At 39.6% G+C, this 21,017-nt stretch overlaps 1 protein-coding gene across 2 annotated transcripts; it reads right to left on the minus strand.

Moving 5' to 3' along the window:
* Window positions 1-1,685: 1,685 nt before the first annotated feature.
* Window positions 1,686-20,198, minus strand: ATP7A (ATPase, Cu++ transporting, alpha polypeptide). 2 transcript variants are annotated; one of them, XM_010284602.1, is made up of 23 exons: window positions 20,091-20,198; window positions 16,560-17,049; window positions 15,323-16,057; window positions 14,924-14,955; window positions 13,483-13,657; window positions 12,276-12,439; window positions 11,580-11,741; window positions 10,913-10,989; window positions 10,507-10,732; window positions 9,850-10,083; window positions 9,461-9,552; window positions 8,915-9,042; window positions 8,609-8,739; window positions 8,169-8,303; window positions 7,121-7,315; window positions 6,717-6,899; window positions 6,193-6,406; window positions 5,418-5,564; window positions 4,824-4,966; window positions 4,288-4,491; window positions 3,554-3,671; window positions 2,923-3,025; window positions 1,686-2,075 (listed from the first exon to the last, which is right to left on the minus strand). In XM_010284602.1, the coding sequence occupies exons 1-23, from the start codon at window positions 20,196-20,198 to the stop codon at window positions 1,799-1,801; spliced, it is 4,473 nt and encodes a 1,490-aa protein (XP_010282904.1). In that variant the 3' UTR covers window positions 1,686-1,798. The 2 variants fall into 2 exon arrangements, with proteins under 2 accessions (XP_010282904.1, XP_010282905.1); XM_010284603.1 differs by lacking the exon at window positions 9,850-10,083.
* Window positions 20,199-21,017: the final 819 nt, after the last annotated feature.

Here is a 21,017-nt window from a genome sequence, read left to right on the forward strand (position 1 = left end):
TTGCTCACAAAGATACGTAGGATACTTCCATCTGCAGAATCTTGCCAAGAATAGCATTGAGATTGAGTATGGAGATAAGCAAGAAAACGTAAATATCTGGAAACAGTTTGCATGGTCATGAAGCACTAAAAAAACCATCGTAAATATGATCAAACAGATTTTAGGTAACTATCTGCTTTGTTAAGAGACAGCTTTGTTGCTGAAAACTGAGAACAATATCTTACAGAATGGCCTTGCAGTAATGTATCTCAGCAGTTCTTAATGCTACAATATATACACATACCTATAGTCTAATTAAAAAAAAAAAAAATCTATATTCATGTAGAGATATTAAGAACCTAAATCCTGCAACAAAAATATTTTGTTTCTTAAGCTGGCGGCAGCAACAAATTATGTTGTTCTCCTCACTGCAATGTAACAAGTATACTGATTTACTAACAACGTGTTCCATAGCACAACTCTTCTGTTTTCATACACTGGTATTTTTCCGGTAGTTCTCAGATAAAATGCAAAAGCTGTTTACCTATGATTTTTTACATGCACAACCTATGCACTGACATCAGACTTCAGGTTAAAAACTAGAATATTACAGAGATCTCCCTACCACACTCCAAACTGACCGTTCCTCCACTACAAGCACAAATCGGAATTACGTTTTTACACCGTGGTCTGTATTTCGTAATATAATTCAACATTATCGAACCTTCTAATTGCTTTAGATACCCATCTCAGCAGAGGGCTTAAAGAACAAGGTTTGTTAAGTAACAAACAGGTAGCTAGCTGCTGGGTGATGAACACCTTTATTTCTCATTGAGAATATTTTTAATATTAATGATTTTGTGATCAAAACCTGCATTTTGATATTTCAGTTCAGTAACAAATTAAGACTGTCTTAATTCACAAGGCCTGGATCTGCACTATTATGGTTCATTTCAGGAGTGCTAGTAGATTTTGGTAGTGAGCACTAACCACACTGCTGCCTTAAAAGCTAAACATTTTGGCCAATACCACATCACATTCATATCGTGTTCAGGTGTTGCAGGAGTTTCTGGCTTAGGAGAGGTTGGGAATGAGCACATCTCCCAACCCATTCAACCTTCAAGGAGACAGTCTTAGTAGTAGGAGTGTACTGGGGCATGGATGTGTAGAGTTGCGTGCAGGTATGGTGTTAGAAAGCAAACCCAAAACCTCTCCGTTCTGCCTCGCAGGAATCCAGATCACAAATGGCGAGATGATTTGAAGCTGGCAGTGGGAAAAGGTGGAACCAGGTGTTTGTAAGAAGAAAAGGCATTTGGGAGGAACCATTTCTGGTAGAAGGCTACGGAAACAAGCGGGGTCCTGGAAGTTCTGAAGTAAGGCACGTCTATCTGCAAACACAGAACCTTCAGTATTTTGCAGATGCAGTAATTTATAATTTTTTAACACAGTACTAAACTTGACTAGGCATAAAGTAGCCTGTTACAAGGCTGGGAAATAAGTTTCTGGTTCCTTAAGTTTCCTTAATTGTATTTTGACTTTTTGCCAAACAAAAAAAACCTATACTTCAAGCTTGATGGAATGGCAACACAGCCCCTGCACCATTTTTTTTGGTAAGTCTAGTTTAAAAAAAAAAAAGACCCTGGAAAGTCACTGCCAAAACTAGTTTTCTACATTAAAGAAGAAATAAATCTGAAAAGACCTCCAGAAATGGTCAGTACATGCACAGACTTCTCGATAGCTGTTTTGGTTGGTTTTTCATTTTGCTTCAGGTTTTTTTTTTTTTTTTTCTTGCTTAGCAGGGGTGGGAGGGGCAAGTCTTTCATAATGCTGTGTCATCATCTTCTCCAAAATCTGGCACCAAAAGTGAATGCTTATCTGGTTCATGAAGAACTATGCTGTTCACTGAACGCTTATCTGAAAGGAGAGAATTGATAGAGGCTCTGCTGTAATTGATGATTCGATCCATTAAGCTCAGTTTAGGGGAGCCTGTCCCAGTCTCATCAATTCCAATGTGGACACTGATTTCTGACGGGCTCTTGTGCCTCATTTGGCCACGGGCCCGGAACTCGAGTTTCTCAGAACTTGGTTTCTGGTACCTAAGGAAGAAAAAAACAAAAGATGACAATACATCTCAGGTTGAAGTACAGTACACTAAAATATGGAAAGAAACTAGCTATGATCATGCACAAGCCAGAGTTATTTATAACTTGATCGACTATACAGTGATGAAAGTTTCAGATTTTGCAAGGCTACTATACAACGAGAAGCTAATTCAGTGCTTTCTGTCCAGGACGCAGAAGAATGGGTAAATACCGAGTCACACACGTCAGCTTTAACTGTTTCGGTGGTGCTGAGCATCTGCAAAACATATCTATATGTTTAAATATAAAAATATATTAAAAAAATATATATCTACTGGGAGCAGACCACTGTAGCTATCATTTACTTCTACTCTCCTTCTTCTGAAACCTCGTATGTTTAACTAAATAGCAAAAGATAGGAGTAGTGTAGCATGGTGGTGGGAATGCTAAGGGCAGAATGAGGAACAATAACGCAGTGAAACAGCTTGGTTTACTTACTGCAACAATCCTCAGGGTCAGCGTGGTGTTTACAGCTGCACCGCCTCAGAAACCTGACAAGATTCCTCACGAATATACAAGAGGCCACTAAGGAATTTTCCATTCTGAGCACACTTCTGATTTGTATGTTTCTCTTCACATTAGAAACGACATTTTGACACGCTATTGTCTGAAATGTTTTGGACCAACTGACTCCTCTTCCCAAGCAAGAACAAAACCAACTGCTGTTAAACACAGACCTGCCTGAACTGTTCTTCAAAAAGCTGTGAGAACTGTTACAGTCCCACACTTCTCTTCTGCCACTCAAAGGGAAAGACCTGAGGTTCAAATCCAAATCATGAGCCACAGAATTGTTCATACTCACATCTTTAACAGCAAAGAAGAAAGCACGACAGAAACAGAGGAGGCAGCCATTGCTGCAGATCCCATCCAGGGCTGTAAAACCAAACCAATGGGCAGGAAGACACCTAGAAAAGTAAAATAGCAGGAAGTTCAGATTAGGAACACAGCATTATTCACATGTTAACACATACAATTTCACATGGATTGTCTAGTTTTAATTGTATTTCTGTATGTTAATAAAAAGGATTTTAGTTTAGTGTTAGAACACAAATACTTATTTATTAAATATTTGTTGTTTATCCGAGCTAGAACCTACAGGCAAATACAGCTGGATGTGTCACTGATGCAGTCTGAAATTCAGAGGCAGGCAAGTCTTGCCTGCCTTGCAGTAAACTGCTTGTTCACAGGATCAGGCTCATTCAATAAACCTTTTATCTTGAAGTTATTTTGACGTGCTGAGCATATCCACAATAGCCATAACGTGGGAGGAGGACAGCTCACAAGTATATCACTGCAACATCCCCAGGCAGAGAACTCTGCACTTACTGACAGCCAGAAATAAAGAAAATGGATACTCTTCCACACAACAATAAACACTGCAACCTTCTACTCACTCAGCACCACCTTATTGCTGCAGGGAAGCATTCACATACCAGCAGCTATGGGAACTCCGATGAGATTATAAATTAGAGCAAAGACAAAGTTGATCCGGATCCTTTTCACAGTTTTTCTTGATAAATCTATACTTGCTACCACATCCATCAAGTCATCCTGCAAGTTAATATGTTTATTGGAGAAGTCAAAGAGAGGGGGAAAAAAGCATACATGTAGTGTCATACTCCTATTTTAAAGCTAACTACCATACGCTAGACGTAACAGACTATACGGAGTAATTACTCTGTAGGCTGCTCTAGTTTGTCTGCATAGAGCCCGTACAATCAGCGCCAATCTTATTCCAGATGTCATCGTAATCCAAGCGACGTATACAGCACCACACAGCGCAGCTCTAGACGCTGACTCCAGTTGCTGTCAAGGTGTTCTCGATACACAGGAAGACGTGACTATAACCTTGGATTTACTGCTGTATGTTACTGAAATATAACTTATGTTTGCCAAAGGTCAGGTCACTTTTTCCTCCTTTGCCCACTCTCAAACTTTAACTACCCCAAAACTTGCAGTACTTAGAAAACTTGTAGTACCTAGAAAATGGGGAAGTTTCCTCCATAAAATAGTTACCGCTACACTAAAACATGATGAAGATAATCTCTTCTCTGCTCCTGGCTGATGAAGGCTGCACACCTCAGCAGTGGTCAGATTCATTCGAGACATCCTGAGCCTTCTAACCCTTCGTATCATCTCATTTTAATGAGGCACTCTTATTTCTTACCCTAATTAGAACCATGTCAGCTGCCTCAATGGCGACATCAGTACCCGTGCCAATAGCAATTCCCACGTTGGCCATAGCAAGAGCCGGGGAGTCATTGATACCATCTCCAACCATGGCCACCCGTCTTCCTTCGTCTTGTAACTGTTTCACTTTGGCTACTTTGTGGGAGGGAAGAACCTCTGCAAACACTTTGGTGATGCCAACCTAAGAGAGGGAGAAAGTACAGAACTGTCTTGCAGCTTTTCTACTAGCTATCGAAGCTTCTGCCTTTAATAATGTGACTAGGAAGGTTGAAGCCCATGTTATCACTCGTGAGCTGAAGACCAAACCCATCTGATATGAAAACAGCTTGAATTCAAAGCTGATGCTGCTTCCATTCAAAAAGGCTTTTTTCATTCCATCCCCATGTGAGTTTGTCTGTTTTTCACAACAGACCAGTTCCACGCCAGCCACAAGCAGTATCAACATGACACAACATGCTTCCTGTAAGTGGGCTGTAGCAAGCTTCAAACCCAAACACGCATGTAACAGCTTACCTGGGAGGCAATAGATCTTGCTGTTTTGCTGTTGTCACCAGTCATTAGGACAACTTCTAATCCCATACTCTTCAAAGTGTAGACTGCCAGCTCAGCTTCTGGTTTCACAGTATCAGCAATAGCTATCAAGCCACAAAGCACTCCTAAAAGAACAGAAAGAAAGAATGTGTTTATTATGTAATAAAGATCTTCATTGCTTTAGGAAAAAAAAAAAACAACGTAACTTTCCCCCCCCCGCCCCAATAAGACCAATTCCAGAAACAGCAATATCAACAGTAAAAAGAATGAGAAGAGATAATCAGGGCAACAACGTTTAAGGCAATATGAGCACAGACTGTCCAACCCAAAAAAATTCCTTTTTTCTCCCTTCTTCCTCTTTGCTCTCTTTGAAGTCTTTGCATTATGTCCAACTCTCCTGTCAACTAAGAAAGGCAAGAAGAGATCTTTCTCATATGAAAGTGTTATGAAACTAGCTAATCATCTCTTTTCATCCCACTATTCTGCTTCAGGTAAAACTGCTATGACATTACTACTTAGTATTTTCTATTTAAATAGTGACAAATCAACCTCTGAGAAAGACAGCATTGAACTTACCATCAACAGCTGCGAGAACTGCCGTGCGACCTCTCCGCTCATGTTCCATCATAGCTTTATCAACTTCATTTTTAACAACGAGGCCATTTCTGTTCATCCATTCTCGGTTCCCAATGAGAACACAGTATGTCTGAGAAGTCATGTTAGCTGAAGGAAGAAAATACAATCGTACCATCATATGGATAACCAGGAAACTTCCCTCCGGCTAATCCTATCCAGGTTCTCCCAGGATGCACTGAAATATCATTACAGAGAATCCAAAGACAAAGTCTTTCTCAATACTTGTGTTCTTGACGAGAAGGTAACATTTCTTCAGTAGTGGGTAGTTACCATGCCAGTGGACCAAGAATCACAGGTCAAAGGACAGAAAAGGACCAAGTCCCTTTCTCAGTGTTTCTAATTTATATGTAACAGCCCAATATAGTCAAAAGATCTAACAATGGGCTGTTCTTGATTAAAAACCAGTCGGTTGTGCAAATATACATCATTTTGGCTAGCAAATGGTAACTTGGGATGAAGCAAAGTAAAACAGAGGGAGCTGAAAGACAATTCCCATGTGATTTTCCAGCTCCGTCTTCAACATGTAACTTCAAATCGTGTTTAACCAAAACGTCCCGAGTGATGTGCGAACGTGAAATAAACTATTAACCAACTACTTCATGTGTGCCTTGATGCAAGGCCAGTTCTCCAAGGCTAAGTGACCTCTTTCTTAAGGAGCCTAAAGACACAAAAGCAAAAATTACCCATTTTATTCTATAAACCAGAGTTAGCTTACTTGGTAGTTCAGCATCAATAATCAAAGCAGGCTGCACCAATTCGTCCATATTTTCCTCAATTTTCACAAGTGTCATATTTTTAATATTGTTTTCTTCGACCATTTTATCTTGCCTGTAGAGTAATGCTTCAATATTGGTGACTTTACAACTAATGCCGCAACCTGGAACTACCTGAAAATCTGTACATGTCCCAAGGGCTTCTGAGTCCAGTTCCTAAAGAAAAAGGATGCAAACTAAGAAAATTTTAAAATATATAAGAACATGCTGCATTTACAAACCCCACAAAGTGCAGTCAAACTAACTCTAACAGGAGCAGTGGAATATTCATCAGTCATCAAAAAGTAAGTTTGAGTATCCAGTGCATCTGACATGGTATTAAGTGATTTATGCGGCTCCACAATATTCAGCTTTCTCAACTGAATATGTCAATTACTTTCTAAATAACACAAGACTATTCGTACGTATTAATTACTGCAAGAGTGTTCTACCACAACACTAGTCTTCTCCTGTATAATCAACTTACCTTTTTGCAGTATTTTGTTATTGCTACTCCAAGAGGATGCTCGCTATTACTCTCTGCAGTCCCCAGGATCGCCAGCATTTTGTCATGTGGTAGTTGGTTACTCTCCACTAGAAACTTCACCTGCATCACTTCTGGGGTCCCATGAGTAATAGTACCTGTTTTGTCAAACACAACCACCTTCACCTGCGCCAAAACAGGAAGACTGCATTCAGTGAACACAGCTTTAATGTTTACCTTCCTCGGAAAACCACCCCACGTAACCAAACTACCCAACATCTACTGGTCATACGCCACTTACTAAGGTGGACTGACGTACACGTAACGATCTGCTCAGGCACCAAAGCAGCAAAATGCCGCCGATACCAACCCTTAAAGTTCTTGTAACGACAACCCGCGTTTCCTACCTTATGTGCCATCTCTAACGGCTCTCCTCCTTTGATCAGTATGCCATTCTGAGCTCCTACTCCAGTACCAACCATCACAGCTGTCGGGGTGGCTAATCCCAGAGAGCAGGGGCAAGCAATACACAGGACTGTGATAGAGGCTTGGAAAGCAAAGCGGATTATCACTTCGGCTGCAGAAATGCTCTTATTGTAACCCTAGTGACAGAAGGTTATTTTAGTAATAGAAGAAATTGAACAATGTGTTCAACTACACATTGCTTTTGATGTTAAAAAAATCTGCAAGTATGCAAGCTAAATCTTTAAAAGTAAAGCACAGGCAAATTACGCAAAAGCTAAGATTAATGACTAATAAACTAATGACTAAGTTCTGTTCTATACTGCATATACCCGCGATCTGTTTTATTTATAGGACATTTTCCTAAATAAGGTACCACATGCTGCAAGTCTTTTACGCTGTAATGTAGTAAAAGATACTCTAACAACAATATATACAATAACAAAGAAAGAGGGTGTGAAGATTGCTTTCCTGGGAACTAATAAATCCTAATCGGAAATAGTCATGAACCAAGAAACCTGTGATCTAAGCAACGCTCAGATACAAGTTCGGATCCTCATCCTCCTCTGGCATCTACAATGAAAATGAATTCCACTGATTTCAAAGATGAATTTACGCAGAGCTATGCTAACAGAACCAGATGCAGAATTGGAGCTTGTGACACAAGGGACTTCTTTTCCCCCCAGAGGAGGAATGGAAACTGGGAAATTTTGATGTTTAGTATTTACTTTTTTTAAAATAAACTTCTTTTTTAATACTAACTTTCAAGAGTTGATTAATTACTGCAGATTCTCTTCAAGTATAAAAGTAGGCGTGATATTGTGTAAAAAATATATAACGTGAAAAATATAACAACAACAATAACAATAATATAATACCTATAGTCAGCAACTCCTGCAAGATCATTCGGAAAGGGAACCATTGCTGTCTGATAGACTTGTAGGCTAACTATTTTTTAAATATCTCCGAAGGTGTTTAAGGAGACTTACTTACCAGAAAGTATTTTTCTACTATTTCAAAATCCACAAATCCAATTATAATCCAGGCAAAAAGTGTAACCACAGAGACAGCCACAATAGAAGGAACAAAGTAGCCACTAAGTTTGTCTGCAAATTGCTGGATAGGAGCCTAGGAAGGAGAAACACACGTCAGCTCCAGCAACGTTCTGCTTACTCTTGTCTATGCCTTCAGACATAATCACAGCTTCTGTTTGCAGCACATTTGGCATACTACGTGCTATAATTATGTATTTACTTAATAAGACGATGAGACTTGGAACAGTAGACTGTATCAAAGTCCTTACTCAGCAAGATACTTCATTATGCTACTGCAATTCCAATCTAAACAATCTTAACCACTCTTCAAATGATTTGGTATGCTGATGCCTAAACGGTAAGACAAAAAACCAAATGCTTAATTTGGTAATACCCTACCTTTGAGGTCTGGGCCTCCTCCACAAGTTTAACAATCTGGGAAAGAACTGAAATCAGCAGTGATCCATTCTGATTAATAGAACCTGCAATAACTGTATTGCCAGCTTTTTTAGTCACGGGCATCGCTTCACCTAAGGAAAGGTCAACAACAGATACTAAGGTATCTTTTTCAGCAGTATTGTAATAGCTATCAACTCCTAACGTTCCCCTCATCCTTGTCATGGCACATCAGCTTCAACTTCCCTTCCCCAGATTCATTTAAAGGAAAGAAAAACATTTTTACACTCGCAAAAAGCAAATGCTTACCTGTGATAAGAGATTCGTCTACCATAGAGTGTCCTTCAATAACACGACCATCCACTGGGAATTTGCCTCCTGGGATCACTTTGACAATGTCACCTCGTTGAACCAGTTCAACGTCAACTTGCTCTTCGCTAGAATGGTGCGAAGTGTTTTTAATAAGAGATCGTTAACTAAGTTACCCAGGCAAAAGGAGTTGTCACTATACACAAAGCATAATCCCGTTGGTTGACATTGTTAATGTATACAAAATTTGTCACAAGAAAGGCCATTTTAAAAGAGCACTATGATTATTTTATCATTCTATTTACTTTCCAGTTGAGAAAATCCACTAGTTTTCTTATCACAGCAAAAATTAGCAAGATTCCAACATAACAAATCAGAGCAGCATTTTTTTTTCTTGCATTTTCACATTTATATCTGGCAAATCTGCCAGCAAATCTGAAGTTATTTCCTTCATAGTTCTATAGAATGGCAACCATACGTCTGTGAATCAAGCATATTAACAACAAAAAAGGAACAACAGAAAAAGCAAATGACAAAGCAAGATACCTTAAAAGAACGTTATCAGGGCCCAAGGTAACAATAGTAGCTTCAGCAGCTTGTAATGAAATTAGTCTTGCCAGTGCTTCTGATGTTTTACCCTAGAATAATAATTTTCATATTTTTCTGACTATGCTATTGAATAAAAATCGCTGGGTAAATGACAACTGCACATGTTGCAATTTACCCTATTAAGAAAATACTTTCTGCAAACAGACTTATATTGTCATTTCATATTTTTACTAGTTCAGTTACTGAAGATGATTTTACAAAGAAGGTTAAAAGAACCTAACAAAGCTTTTTCATGGGATTTTTTTTTTTTTAAAGGTATGCAACATTCTGAAATCATTCTTAATGTCTTGCAGCTTGTAGATATTATGGGCTTTTATTTTCCTTACCTTCGCAACATGCTCTAGCCACCGGCCCAATGAGATGAACACAAATAGCATAGGAGGAGTGTCAAAGAACGTTACAGGGTTTACTTTTGCTTTCTCGGCCATTGCAACTAGAAGAATAACAAACGAGTAGATGAACGCAATGGAGGTTGCCAAAACAATGAGCACGTCCATATTCGCAGTTTTGTGCTTCAGTGCTTTGTATGCCTGTATATAGAAGTGCCAGCCTCCAAACACCTGTAATAAGAGCATCAGTTTGTATTTCATACACACATTTGTAACACACAGCAGCACCTCCGGAAGAGAGGGAGACACCCATTTTATTTGTGTTATTTGCCTTCTCCACCTCTTCCTGAACAAAACCCAGTGCCAGCCAAGGGCTACGATCTCTACCACGGTGCTCCCGCATCCTCTCCCGTCCCCGCGCCCACCCGCGGGGCTAGGCGGGCTGCCTCAGATGCTGCCTGGCTGCAGAGCACCTCTACGCCCATCGGCCCGCCCGCAACCGTCCCTAGCACCTCTCATTTTGGCAACAGCAGGAGCACCTCAAAAGCTTTTCCAACCAGTACAATTACAACCACTTTTCAAATTTCATTTCTTCATCGTCTTCCATTTTGAGTGCTTAAGCCCAGCAAACTCGTCATCATATTCCCCGCTTACCTGTACGGGGACACAGAGTAAAAACGACAGAAAATTCATAACAGACAATCCTGGCAGGAGCTGGTATTCCAGGACCATAGAGGAGTGAAGGGCCTCCATTTCCTCACTGCTCATGTTGTGATGTGCGTGAGCATCTGAAAGCTGGTTGTCCATAACCATCATGTAAATCATCAGCCCCATGACCGGAATACAGAAAACGAGACTCACAACAAAAGACCTTTTCCACCTCAGATTTAAAAAAAGAAAAAAAAAGAAAAAAAAAAATTTGTTTTGCAGTCAAGTGCTGGATAACATTTTTGCTAGCAAGTCTGCACAGTCACACAACAAGAACTCATAACTTTACTACCGGTGAAAAAAGAAGAATCAAAGAAGTTTACAGAATCTGAATATGTTCAGGAATACTTACTGCCTTATTTCCTGTTTGTGATCTAGATGACTAGCAGATCTATCTTTTTTGACTAACGAAGTAGTGAAACCTAAATCCTAAGGAAAAAAGCATAATGAAAAAGAGAACAGTTGATTTTTAAAGACACTTATATATGCTCCTATGAAGTTATTGCCAGATTATGGATGATGCCAGTCTTACAATTTGATTTAACAACATTCTGATACAATTGTTCCTAGTTACCTTGCGAAGACAGAAAAACAATCTGATGTAGAAACCAACCTTTCTAGAACATTAAAATGCTATTCTAAAAACTGGCTTTCCAAAATGGTTATTCCTGAAGCACAGAAGTAAAGAAATTGAGGGAGAGAGCCAAGAAACTTATTTCACCTCTCTCCTGGTACAGTACTCATGGACGTGCTTTATTTTTCTGCAAACCTATAGCTGGTATCTTCTTCTACCATAGCCTGGCTTTCCTAGCATTTCTGTTCAGAAACTTAGGCAAAGTCGTAATACAGCATTGAGCAAGAACACACATATTATCTGCAGAAACCTGCACTAAGAAGATAGCAGATGGAAGAAGAGAGATATTTTTTCCTTTAATAGTCTTCCCTTCTGTTTCCAGGGTACGTAACTCCTCTAAGGACACAGGATATTTTATGAGACTTGACGCCTTCATGAGACGTACCTTGATCACTTGTATAACATCTCGAGGACCTATAATCTCAGGATCATATTTAATGTGTGCTTTGTTGGTGGCAAGTGCTACTGAGCAGTATAAGACACCGTTAGTCTTCATGAGGGTGGATTCTATTTTGTGTACACAAGAAGCACATGTCATTCCTCTCACCTGTAAAATAAACGTTCCTTCCTGTTATCGAAACCACAGGTTATTTGATAAAGGCATCTCAAAAGGTAGGAAAAGAAAAAGTGCTTATGACTATCCTGAATTACTTATTGCATGTTTCTGGGGTTTGAAGCAGTCAGCTGGAGCTCTCTAGTTGGGGATGAGAGCACTACAGAGGAAGCATAGCATAGAGACGAGGTTATTAAGCTCTGCCAAAGCTCTGCTGGCTCTTCAAGCTCAGAGCTGAGGTACACCGAGCTAGACTCGGTCACAAAAAAGTAACAAAAAAAAGGAAATTCCTGCAGTAGGCAGAGTAATCAAAACAAGAGGAGTATTTCTCCAACTTCAGTGTAGCACTGAGCCAGCACAGTTTGTAGGACAAAATACAGTTTGTGATCCATACCTGATGTACTCTTATGCTTTATTTTTTGTAAATTAAGCTCTATTATGTGATTAACACGTTAGGAAGTGGACACTTACACAAGCACAGATAAAAGTAATAAAGATGGGGATGGTAGGTTTTAATTACTAGCTTACAACAAGTTCCAGAATTCCATCTCCTTCTCCACAGTCTTCCACCACCGTAGCTCCAAATCCCAGTTCCCGTATGAGCTCTGCAATGGCTGAAGGGTGTATGACAGCAGGATTATACCTCACTTCTGCCTTTCCTGCCATTAGGGCAACAAGTATCGAATGTATTCCTGGAAAACAAAACGTGTGAATGGCAGATCGTGTTTAAGATAAACACTGCGTTTACGGTAGCATGACGGCACAATAGCAATTCCTTGAAATTGAGAAAGCTACCATATTGTAGGTACACATAACGAAAAACGTCATCATTTTTGAAAGCTACATCAACAATGCAACAAAAGCAGCTAAGTGTAGGTGTGACAGATGAAAGTATTACTCCACGAGTTTCATGTTTTTAATAGCCTAATTCCAAACATTCAATCTATGCTACACGAAAAGATGATCTATTTTTACTTAAAAGAAATTCCTCTAAAACACAGTTCTGCATATTTTTCTGATCTGCATTTACAACTTCTAAAAGAGAACATTTACTTCTTCAAAAGAGAACATGCATGAGAAAGGGCAGATGTAACAATGTGCAATTCTACTGTACGCTAAGTGAAAAGGTTTTAGATTCATCCATTTTCTAGGACGAAAAAAATTAAATTCCAGGTTAACTTGGAACACATCCATCTTCATTACAGTAATTAAACAGTCTACATTAACGACTCCTCATTACATCATAGTCATGCAACTATTTGTCCTGCAAATATAATCATTACACTGACAGAAGATAGACAGAGTTGTCCTGACTTGCAGACCTAAATTAACTCATGTCTCTTTAATCCGTATTAATTCTGTCCCTCTCTAATAGCTCCCTTCCTAATACAGGCACATATGCTTCTGCCTTTAAGTTGCAGACCTGAGCACGTCCCTCCAGTAGAAAAGATTTGTTTTAGTTTCAAAAGGATCCATAACTGACCCCTATATTCTCTTTGGAGGACTCCAACTCCTGCTTTTGCAAAGGCAGTCTCTAGCCAGCATGACCCCAAAGCAGCGAGAACGACCTTGTTTTCACCCCATGAACCAACAGTGAGCAGACTATGTTCTCACCCACGAAACACACCAGCAATGGCACTTCTCTAGACAACCCACCCGTTAAAAATGCTGTACAAAAAGCTGGATGGATTCTCCAAAAGAGAAATTTAACAGATTACATTGACATGTATCTTACCATCTTCTCTTCTCAAATTTCTCTCAATGTTGGCGACACATGAAGCACATGTCATTCCTGTGACTTGGACATAGCACTTCGATATAGTCTTTGTCTCTTGTCTAGCAAGGTGGGTGGGTGGCACTTTGGAGGGAGGCTCAGTTTTGTGGGATTCCAGCTGCACTTTGGGTGAGGGCTGAGCCATTGCCTTTGCTGAAAAGAAGATTGCAATTCATGCCATTACGAATAGCCATTGCAATGAGGTATGAGCTGGTACTACACCAGCCATAAATACACGCTCCTGTAGATTTAGACCAAAAAGTGGTAATTGTACATGCCTTGTCAATCAGATTCATCCATTTGTCTGTCAATTAAAAGCAAGGAAAAGATGACACGACAAAGAGTTGGGCCACTGATTAACTTCCTGATTAACTTATTTAACTGATTAACTGATTGACTGTTCTGTTCTTTTTCCTTTTGCATCCTCATTATATTTGTCTGTTCTGTTGCACATACTTTGTCCTCTTCTGCAGGTTATAAGCTAAAACTCTCCAACATTAGTTTTACCCACAATGTTACTGACTTTACCTGGGGCACAAAGCTGAATTTGGTAAGCAAGTGCACGTTTCGTAAGCAAAGCGAGTGGTTTTGACCTTAGAGAAGGGCTCTCAAACTAGACAACTGCTGCTTACAGCAATTCGGGAGATGCTGTTTCTGCAGGAGCAGTATGAAAGCAATTAAATGGCAGCACCTGACCACTTCTTCAGTTATTGCCACGAAATAGCTCATGTACTGTATTTCTCAAAATTTAATCTTACTGAATCAAGAAATGGAGCTTCCCTGTACCCTCAGGAAGCCTCTCTTCCTATTCATGTTCACCCGTATTCTCATCGTAAGTCTTCTGCATTCTATCACCTAGCCTTCTGCTCCCACTGTGCAATTACTTTTAGCATACCAGTCACCACAGTAAGCATCTGTACTGGTTTTGGCTGGGACAGGGTTAATTTTCTTCATAGCAGCTCATATGGTGCTATCTTCTGGATCTGTGGCCAGTGTTGGGAACACACCGATGTTTTAGTTACTGCTGAGCAGTGCTTACACAGAGTTACTGCTTACATTAAGTCCTCCGGTGAGGAGGCTGGGGGGGCACAAGAAGTTGGGAAGGGACACAGCCGGGACAGCTGATCCCAATGGATATTCCAGACTGTATGATGTCATGCTCTGCATATAAAGCTGGGGAAGAAGCTTCTTGCTTCTTGCACACACAACTTTTGCTTGACCTATAAAACTATCTTAATCTCAATCCACAAGTTTTCGCTTCTCTTCCCCCTCCCACCGTGGGGGAGTGAGCGAGTGGCTGGGTGGTGCTTAGCTGCCTACCAGGGTTATCTCACAACAGCATCGTTTTAACTTCCTCAGTTATGTCCACACTCTTCAGATTCTTGTCACTCCTCAGTCACACCTGAGCCTGGTTAAACATCCCTTCATTAGTTACTCCACAGGAGCCAAGTCTTTGATAATTCGCTATTAAAGAAACTCCAGCACAGCAATCTGTAATATTCGCAGTTAGCAAAGTTCCAATTCCATATTCATGCCATGAATATTATACAGTAGCAAACTGGAGCACTAGTTGAACATCAGTATTTGACATATTTATACTTCCAGGTATCTCAGTAATTTTTAATTAATCTGATGTATTAAAGGAAGTGCACACATACTTATCTCATGGACAGTGAAGATATAAAGCTTCTCTTGTCAAGCGCGAAGCATACATCAACTGCTAAATTTCATCTTGGGTGGTACCAAATCCTAAACAGAACTGCATAATCCTTTTAAACTTAAAAGTTTAATATGTCATTACCTGAAAAAGATGCATCAAATCCCATATCCTCTATTGAGGATCGCAAGTCTTCTGGGCATGTTTGCAGAGGGTCGTATTCGATAGTCCCATTACCATTTACGAGAGAGACATGAATGGATTTTACACCTGCCTTTTGGGATACGACTCCCTCAATGGACTGCACACAAGAGTTGCAAGTCATTCCCTCGATATTTATCACAACAACTTGAGTAAGCGGCTGGCTAGCATCCTTCAGAGCTGGGTGAAAAGACTTCAGCGGAGACGCCAGCGTGGGGAAAAGTGCTACATTTTCACATTCGTCAGGAAGGCTGACTTTAAATGTCTCTGGAGACACTGCCTCTATGGCTTTTCTCAGTACATCCATGCTAATTAAGTTTGGGTTATAGTTTATAATAGCAGATTTCTTCTCTAATGAAACAACTATACTTGATACTGATGGGAGTGCTGATATGGTACTCTGAATATTGAGGACACATGAACCGCAGTGCATGCCATCAATTCTGAAGACAACTGTCTTTGTATCGTTTGCATTCAAGTTTTCTTTCCGGACTGTCTCGGAGCCTTTGGTCTGAGTATTCCTCAGCCTCTCCAGGTCCACGACACTGAGCTTGAGGGGTCTAGGCTGCTTTTTGAAAGATGCTGTGAAACCCGCAGCTTCAACCTGATGTTTTATTTCTTCTGCTGTAATTAGATGAGGCTGGTAGACAACAACAGCTTCCTGATTGTCCAGGGACACTGAAAATTAAGCAATAAAAATAAGCGTGGGTTACTGCCCTAAGCATAATAAGCACGTTGCCCTAAGAGCAACAGATCTTGTCAAAGCTTCAAAAAATGCTTTAAATGCTCAGAAATGTAACTGCAATAGAAAAGAGATTTAATTGGTTTGGTAAATATCAAACAATTTAGTTCTTCAACCATTTTTTGTCTAGTACCACAACAATTTTCAGTTCCTCTTTTCCTCGATTTTTTGCTCTCTCCCCAGAACTTTCACAAATAGCATTATGAAATTTATCCTTTTATCAGGGGTCTGTGGCAATACATTTATGCCAAAGCTATTTATACAGGTAATTTTGTCTTACCTTTTAGATACAATCACATATTGTATCTAAATTAATATGTGCCAATATTAATTTTCAATTGAACAGAAAACGTAAATGAATAATAATTACAATATGAAAAAAGACATCTGGTATTAGATATTTCTATAACAGGCAATAAAAATACACCAAGGTTTTACCTTTAATCCGCTGAATTCCTTGCAGTTTGCCAATCTTCCCCTCAATGGTGCTGGTGCAGGAATGACAAGTCATCCCCTCTACTTTCAGGCGCAGCACAACGCTACTTGCTTGAGACCAGCTGGAATCTTCACAAGTTCCAGGCGTTACCTCTGGTGCAGAGGTATTTAAATTTACTCCTGGGATCATTTGGATAATCTGCTTGCCATTTATAATGGAAGAAATGAAAGTCACCACTGCGGTTTTGTGATCGGAGGACATTTTAACGTCCACGATACCTTTGTTCTTTAGTAGCGTACTACAGATCTGTTTAGACGTTAGAGCTGACTGAGTAGGAATAGCAAGGAAAATAGTGTCAGGTAAAACAGGTTGTGGGTTTGAATCAGCTAATGTCGCATCAAACCCCATGTCATATATCGCTTCCTGCAGTGTTGCTGGAGTCTGCAGTTTTGAGTCATAAATGACGACTGCATTCTTATCCTCTAGAGATACCTTGCAAGGGGAAAAAAACCAAAACGCTTTAGCAAACTGCAATACTAACAGATGAGAACTAACACCCTGCAGGAGACTAGAAACAGTTTTTACTTGCATATATACTTGTCCAGTATAATTTTACCCATCGCTACTCACCTGGAAGAGTAAAACCATCCCAATAGCCACCATAAAGTAACTTCTGCTCATCCGTGCAACACCACCACTAGAAAGAACGGATTCCCCCCCCCCGCCTGGTTTCAGAATCCTTTACAAGTCAGTCTGGCCACTTTTACTTACGACGCCCAGACAGCATCAATGCATTTAACGAAACTTCCACAGCCAAACTCTCTTGAATTACGATGACTAACCCAATTCAATCCCAAAAGCAAAACAGCCCACAGAGAAAAAATTCTAATCACATGTGTATTTCTGCAGTTAGTTGTAATTACCCTTAGGCTACAGGGATGGAAGAAAACACTCTTTGAAAAAACCCACAGATTTAAGTAGCAGTGAAAGGAGCCCAGTATTTCTAGGCATCTTCGGCACAGGCTGTTAGCTGGCTGTGAGCAATAAGGTGCATCAGACTTTACAGAACAAAATTCAGTTTTGAAATTTGACAGATGACAAACATTAAAAGAAGCTGTTTTTCCTCTCTCTGTACATTTTGGTGATCCAGAGACGTCCTGATTCAGTACTAACCTTTCACATCAGATGGTACAAATATCCTCAATTTAATTTGCTCCCAACTGATGATATATCAAACGCAATTATTGCTGTTTCCAAAAGGGAAAGCCGATGCCTGCCAGAGGCCCAACACATTATCGTTCAATTCTATCTTTCCTCTGGGCAAAGGTACAACCTAAAGACCAGAGTCATGATTAAATTAGACCAGTTAAATAATTTTAAGAACCGCCTTTCTTCATTTTTGTCCCAATTATGGCCTTAGCAGAATTGGCAACATGGACGTTTATTGGTTTCATTGCAGTTGGAGGCAAAATAACCTAAATGCAGCTCTGTTTGTCTGTATTAGCTATCTAACATTCACCTCCTTTGCTGACCTAATCCATAATCACTAAACAAAACCTTGTCTTACTATTCTGAGACCTTTCTGAACCAAATGATCTAGCTAAACTGAAGTTCTGACGCTGTAATGAGGATAATTGCTAAATAGGGCCTCTTAAAAGTTTCTTATAGTTCTATTCTACTCAGACTAAGTTTTTGTAATAAATTTTCTCACGAAGAGTAGTTCTAGGAATAGTATTCAGTTTTGAGGTATTTACCTTAAAACCTAAATACAACACTCCTAATACTGTCCTTTACAAAAACCTGCTTCATTCCGTATGTAAAAGACACTACGGGATGCACATTGTCTTCAGTCAAGTTAAAGCATGAATTTGTCTTCCTCCTATCTCAAGTCATCTGTATATTCTCAGAAATTAGCTGAAACAATAAAAAAAAGCACGGTTGACAAGATTAAATGTTTTGCAAGAATAAGGGAGAAAAGGAGAATTCTGAAGTCAGTTATTTGGGGATATTATTTTACAGGCTGCTTTTATCCTTGATTTTACTTCATGCTTATGGATACCTAGTGATTCATCTTACCATACCATGTCGCAGATATTAACAGCGGTATCCCTATTTCTAAAACGGTCTGTTCAGCGATCCCAGATTCTGGTGTCAGAGCATAGCCTCGTATTACGTTAAGGCTCCATTAAAGTTGAAGGAAGATGAAAAATTATGTGTCTTGTAAATATTGCTGCTGAAAAAAATATTTTTTCAGCAAAATTTAAGCGTGCATACGTGAACTCCTACTTCAGGCAAAAAGAAACTGTACCAACTAGTGCATCAATTCCCTTTGTACAGAATGGTGCACCACAATGAGCCCTTCAAAATCAGCTAGAGGTAAGGAGCCCATGCCTGCCAAATTAAGGCAGCGTACCCTATTCTGGGAAGGAAAGTGTTCATCTAAGACATACCCACTAAAATAAAAATTATCTTTTGGTGAAATCAGGAAGATATCATCTTCTTTACAGTAAAATCCACCACTACAGAACGTTACAGCATGATTACAGAACCTTACAGATACTGAGTAATTGAACTTTGCAATTTGCTGTTGCTGCTACTGTAGGGACTGTTCTTTCTAGGACAAATTAGGTCATAAAACTAATAGGAATCTCCCAGCTTTTACATTGTTTTCATTATTAAAACTACTGTAAAATGATGTACTGTGTAGGAAAAATCAGCTCATCCTGGAATACTATACAGTCCAATATTTTGCCCATGACAGAAAAAATACTAACAAAGTATTGCTATCTCCTCTAAGAAAAAAAAAAGTTAAAATCAAGGCAGATCAAGGAAGTTTGGATTCAGGGCAAACCAAGTAGCTCTGTCAACAATTTAAGGCCATAGTTCTGCTGCTCTTCCTCTCATTTTCTCATGGGCAGTACAAAGGAGAAGAAACTTCTAATGCTTTAAAGAGCTACCAAGACTTTCCTTTGTCCCCTGGATTACCTGCTGGTCTTATTTCATGAACCACAACAAAACAGCATTATTTTTCATGGTGGGCCAACTACCACGTGATTAACTGGACATCTCAGGCCCACAAATGCTTTTGAACCTGTGCAAGTGACCTCTGTGTACCATCAGTTTCAGAAGAAAAGTCCTGGAAAATTGTGAGCAATTACTGACATATATTCAGTATAAGGGACAAGGACAGCTTGCTTTTTTTACCAGTGTAAGTTCTAGGGTTTTTGCTGTACCTTATTAAAAAATTTCCCGTTCTTGCATTTTTTTGACTTTTTTCCTCATTACTGAATTAACTAAGCAGCAAATTACTTAAGAGTGACAGGTAATGACATAGCTCCCACTGCAGTAAAGTAAGCACTTGTTTTTCTCTTTTACCAGAAATACACTACGGCACTTCTAACATCAGCTTCCCATGAAATACAGAAAGTACGGAATATACTCTTTCCACGCGTCTTCCTCCCTTGATGCATACTTTATCATGGTTTCTCACGTAAGAGCAAAGCTTTGTAAGAAATAGCAATAGTGTCACTTACTTTAACGTTAAGGATACCATTCATCTTCCCGACATGCTGTTCAATGGTTTGAACACAGGAGTTGCATGTCATCCCCTCCACACTCACGACTATGGATTTTGCCTCCATTGTCATATTCTACTCAAGTCTTCTCATTGCTGTTGGCAAAAAACAATTAAGACATCTGTTCTTAAGTCATTTCACACAGATGGAAATCAGAACAGGGATTTAAGAGATGATGCACTCGGCCACATGTAACTCTAGTAGGTGTCAAAAATCTGAGCAAAGCTGAACAGGAAGGAGAACTTTAGGTATTTATTCCTATGAATTTTCAATAAGGGAAAACGTTCAGACATTTATTATTTGATTTGTGTTATAATCAAGATCATTTAATTGCATGCAGCAAGCTGTGATTCACTGGTGTGCGAGATGAAACTATAGGGAGAAGCAAGTGAGGAAGGGAGAGACGCCAGCTCCTGGAATGCTGTAGCGATAGAGGGTGGTGTGTAAGCCACGGTGGCACAGGTGATGCTCACGTTTTTCCACATTTACACCTCACAGATTATCCTAAGCTAGCAAAACCAAGTGATACCAAAATTAGCCCTAGGAAGCAAGTCAAGCTTTTTCCACATCTCCTTCAGAAAAGTCTAATTTCTGCTCCTCTGAAGGATTTCCATTATTATTTTTGCTCATAAAAAACAAGCCCAGAAACAAATGACTGAACCCAAATGTAATTAATTTGTAGAAATAATGACTAATGCAAAGGACTCCTTTTGTCCCATGCATAAACTGCTGAATAACAAAGCGGAAAAGAGGGCAAAAGAAGTGATGGCCAGATTTTTTTTTTTTTTAATCTTTTGAAAATTTGCATTATTTTTTCCAAGGACAGAGAGGTTAGTGACCAGGAAAATGACCAGTCAACTGCTTAATGTTTCGCTGCAGTGGAAG

This window comes from Phaethon lepturus, unplaced genomic scaffold (genome assembly GCF_000687285.1).
Source record: "Phaethon lepturus isolate BGI_N335 unplaced genomic scaffold, ASM68728v1 scaffold24623, whole genome shotgun sequence".
In the NCBI taxonomy this organism is placed as follows: domain Eukaryota; kingdom Metazoa; phylum Chordata; class Aves; order Phaethontiformes; family Phaethontidae; genus Phaethon; species Phaethon lepturus.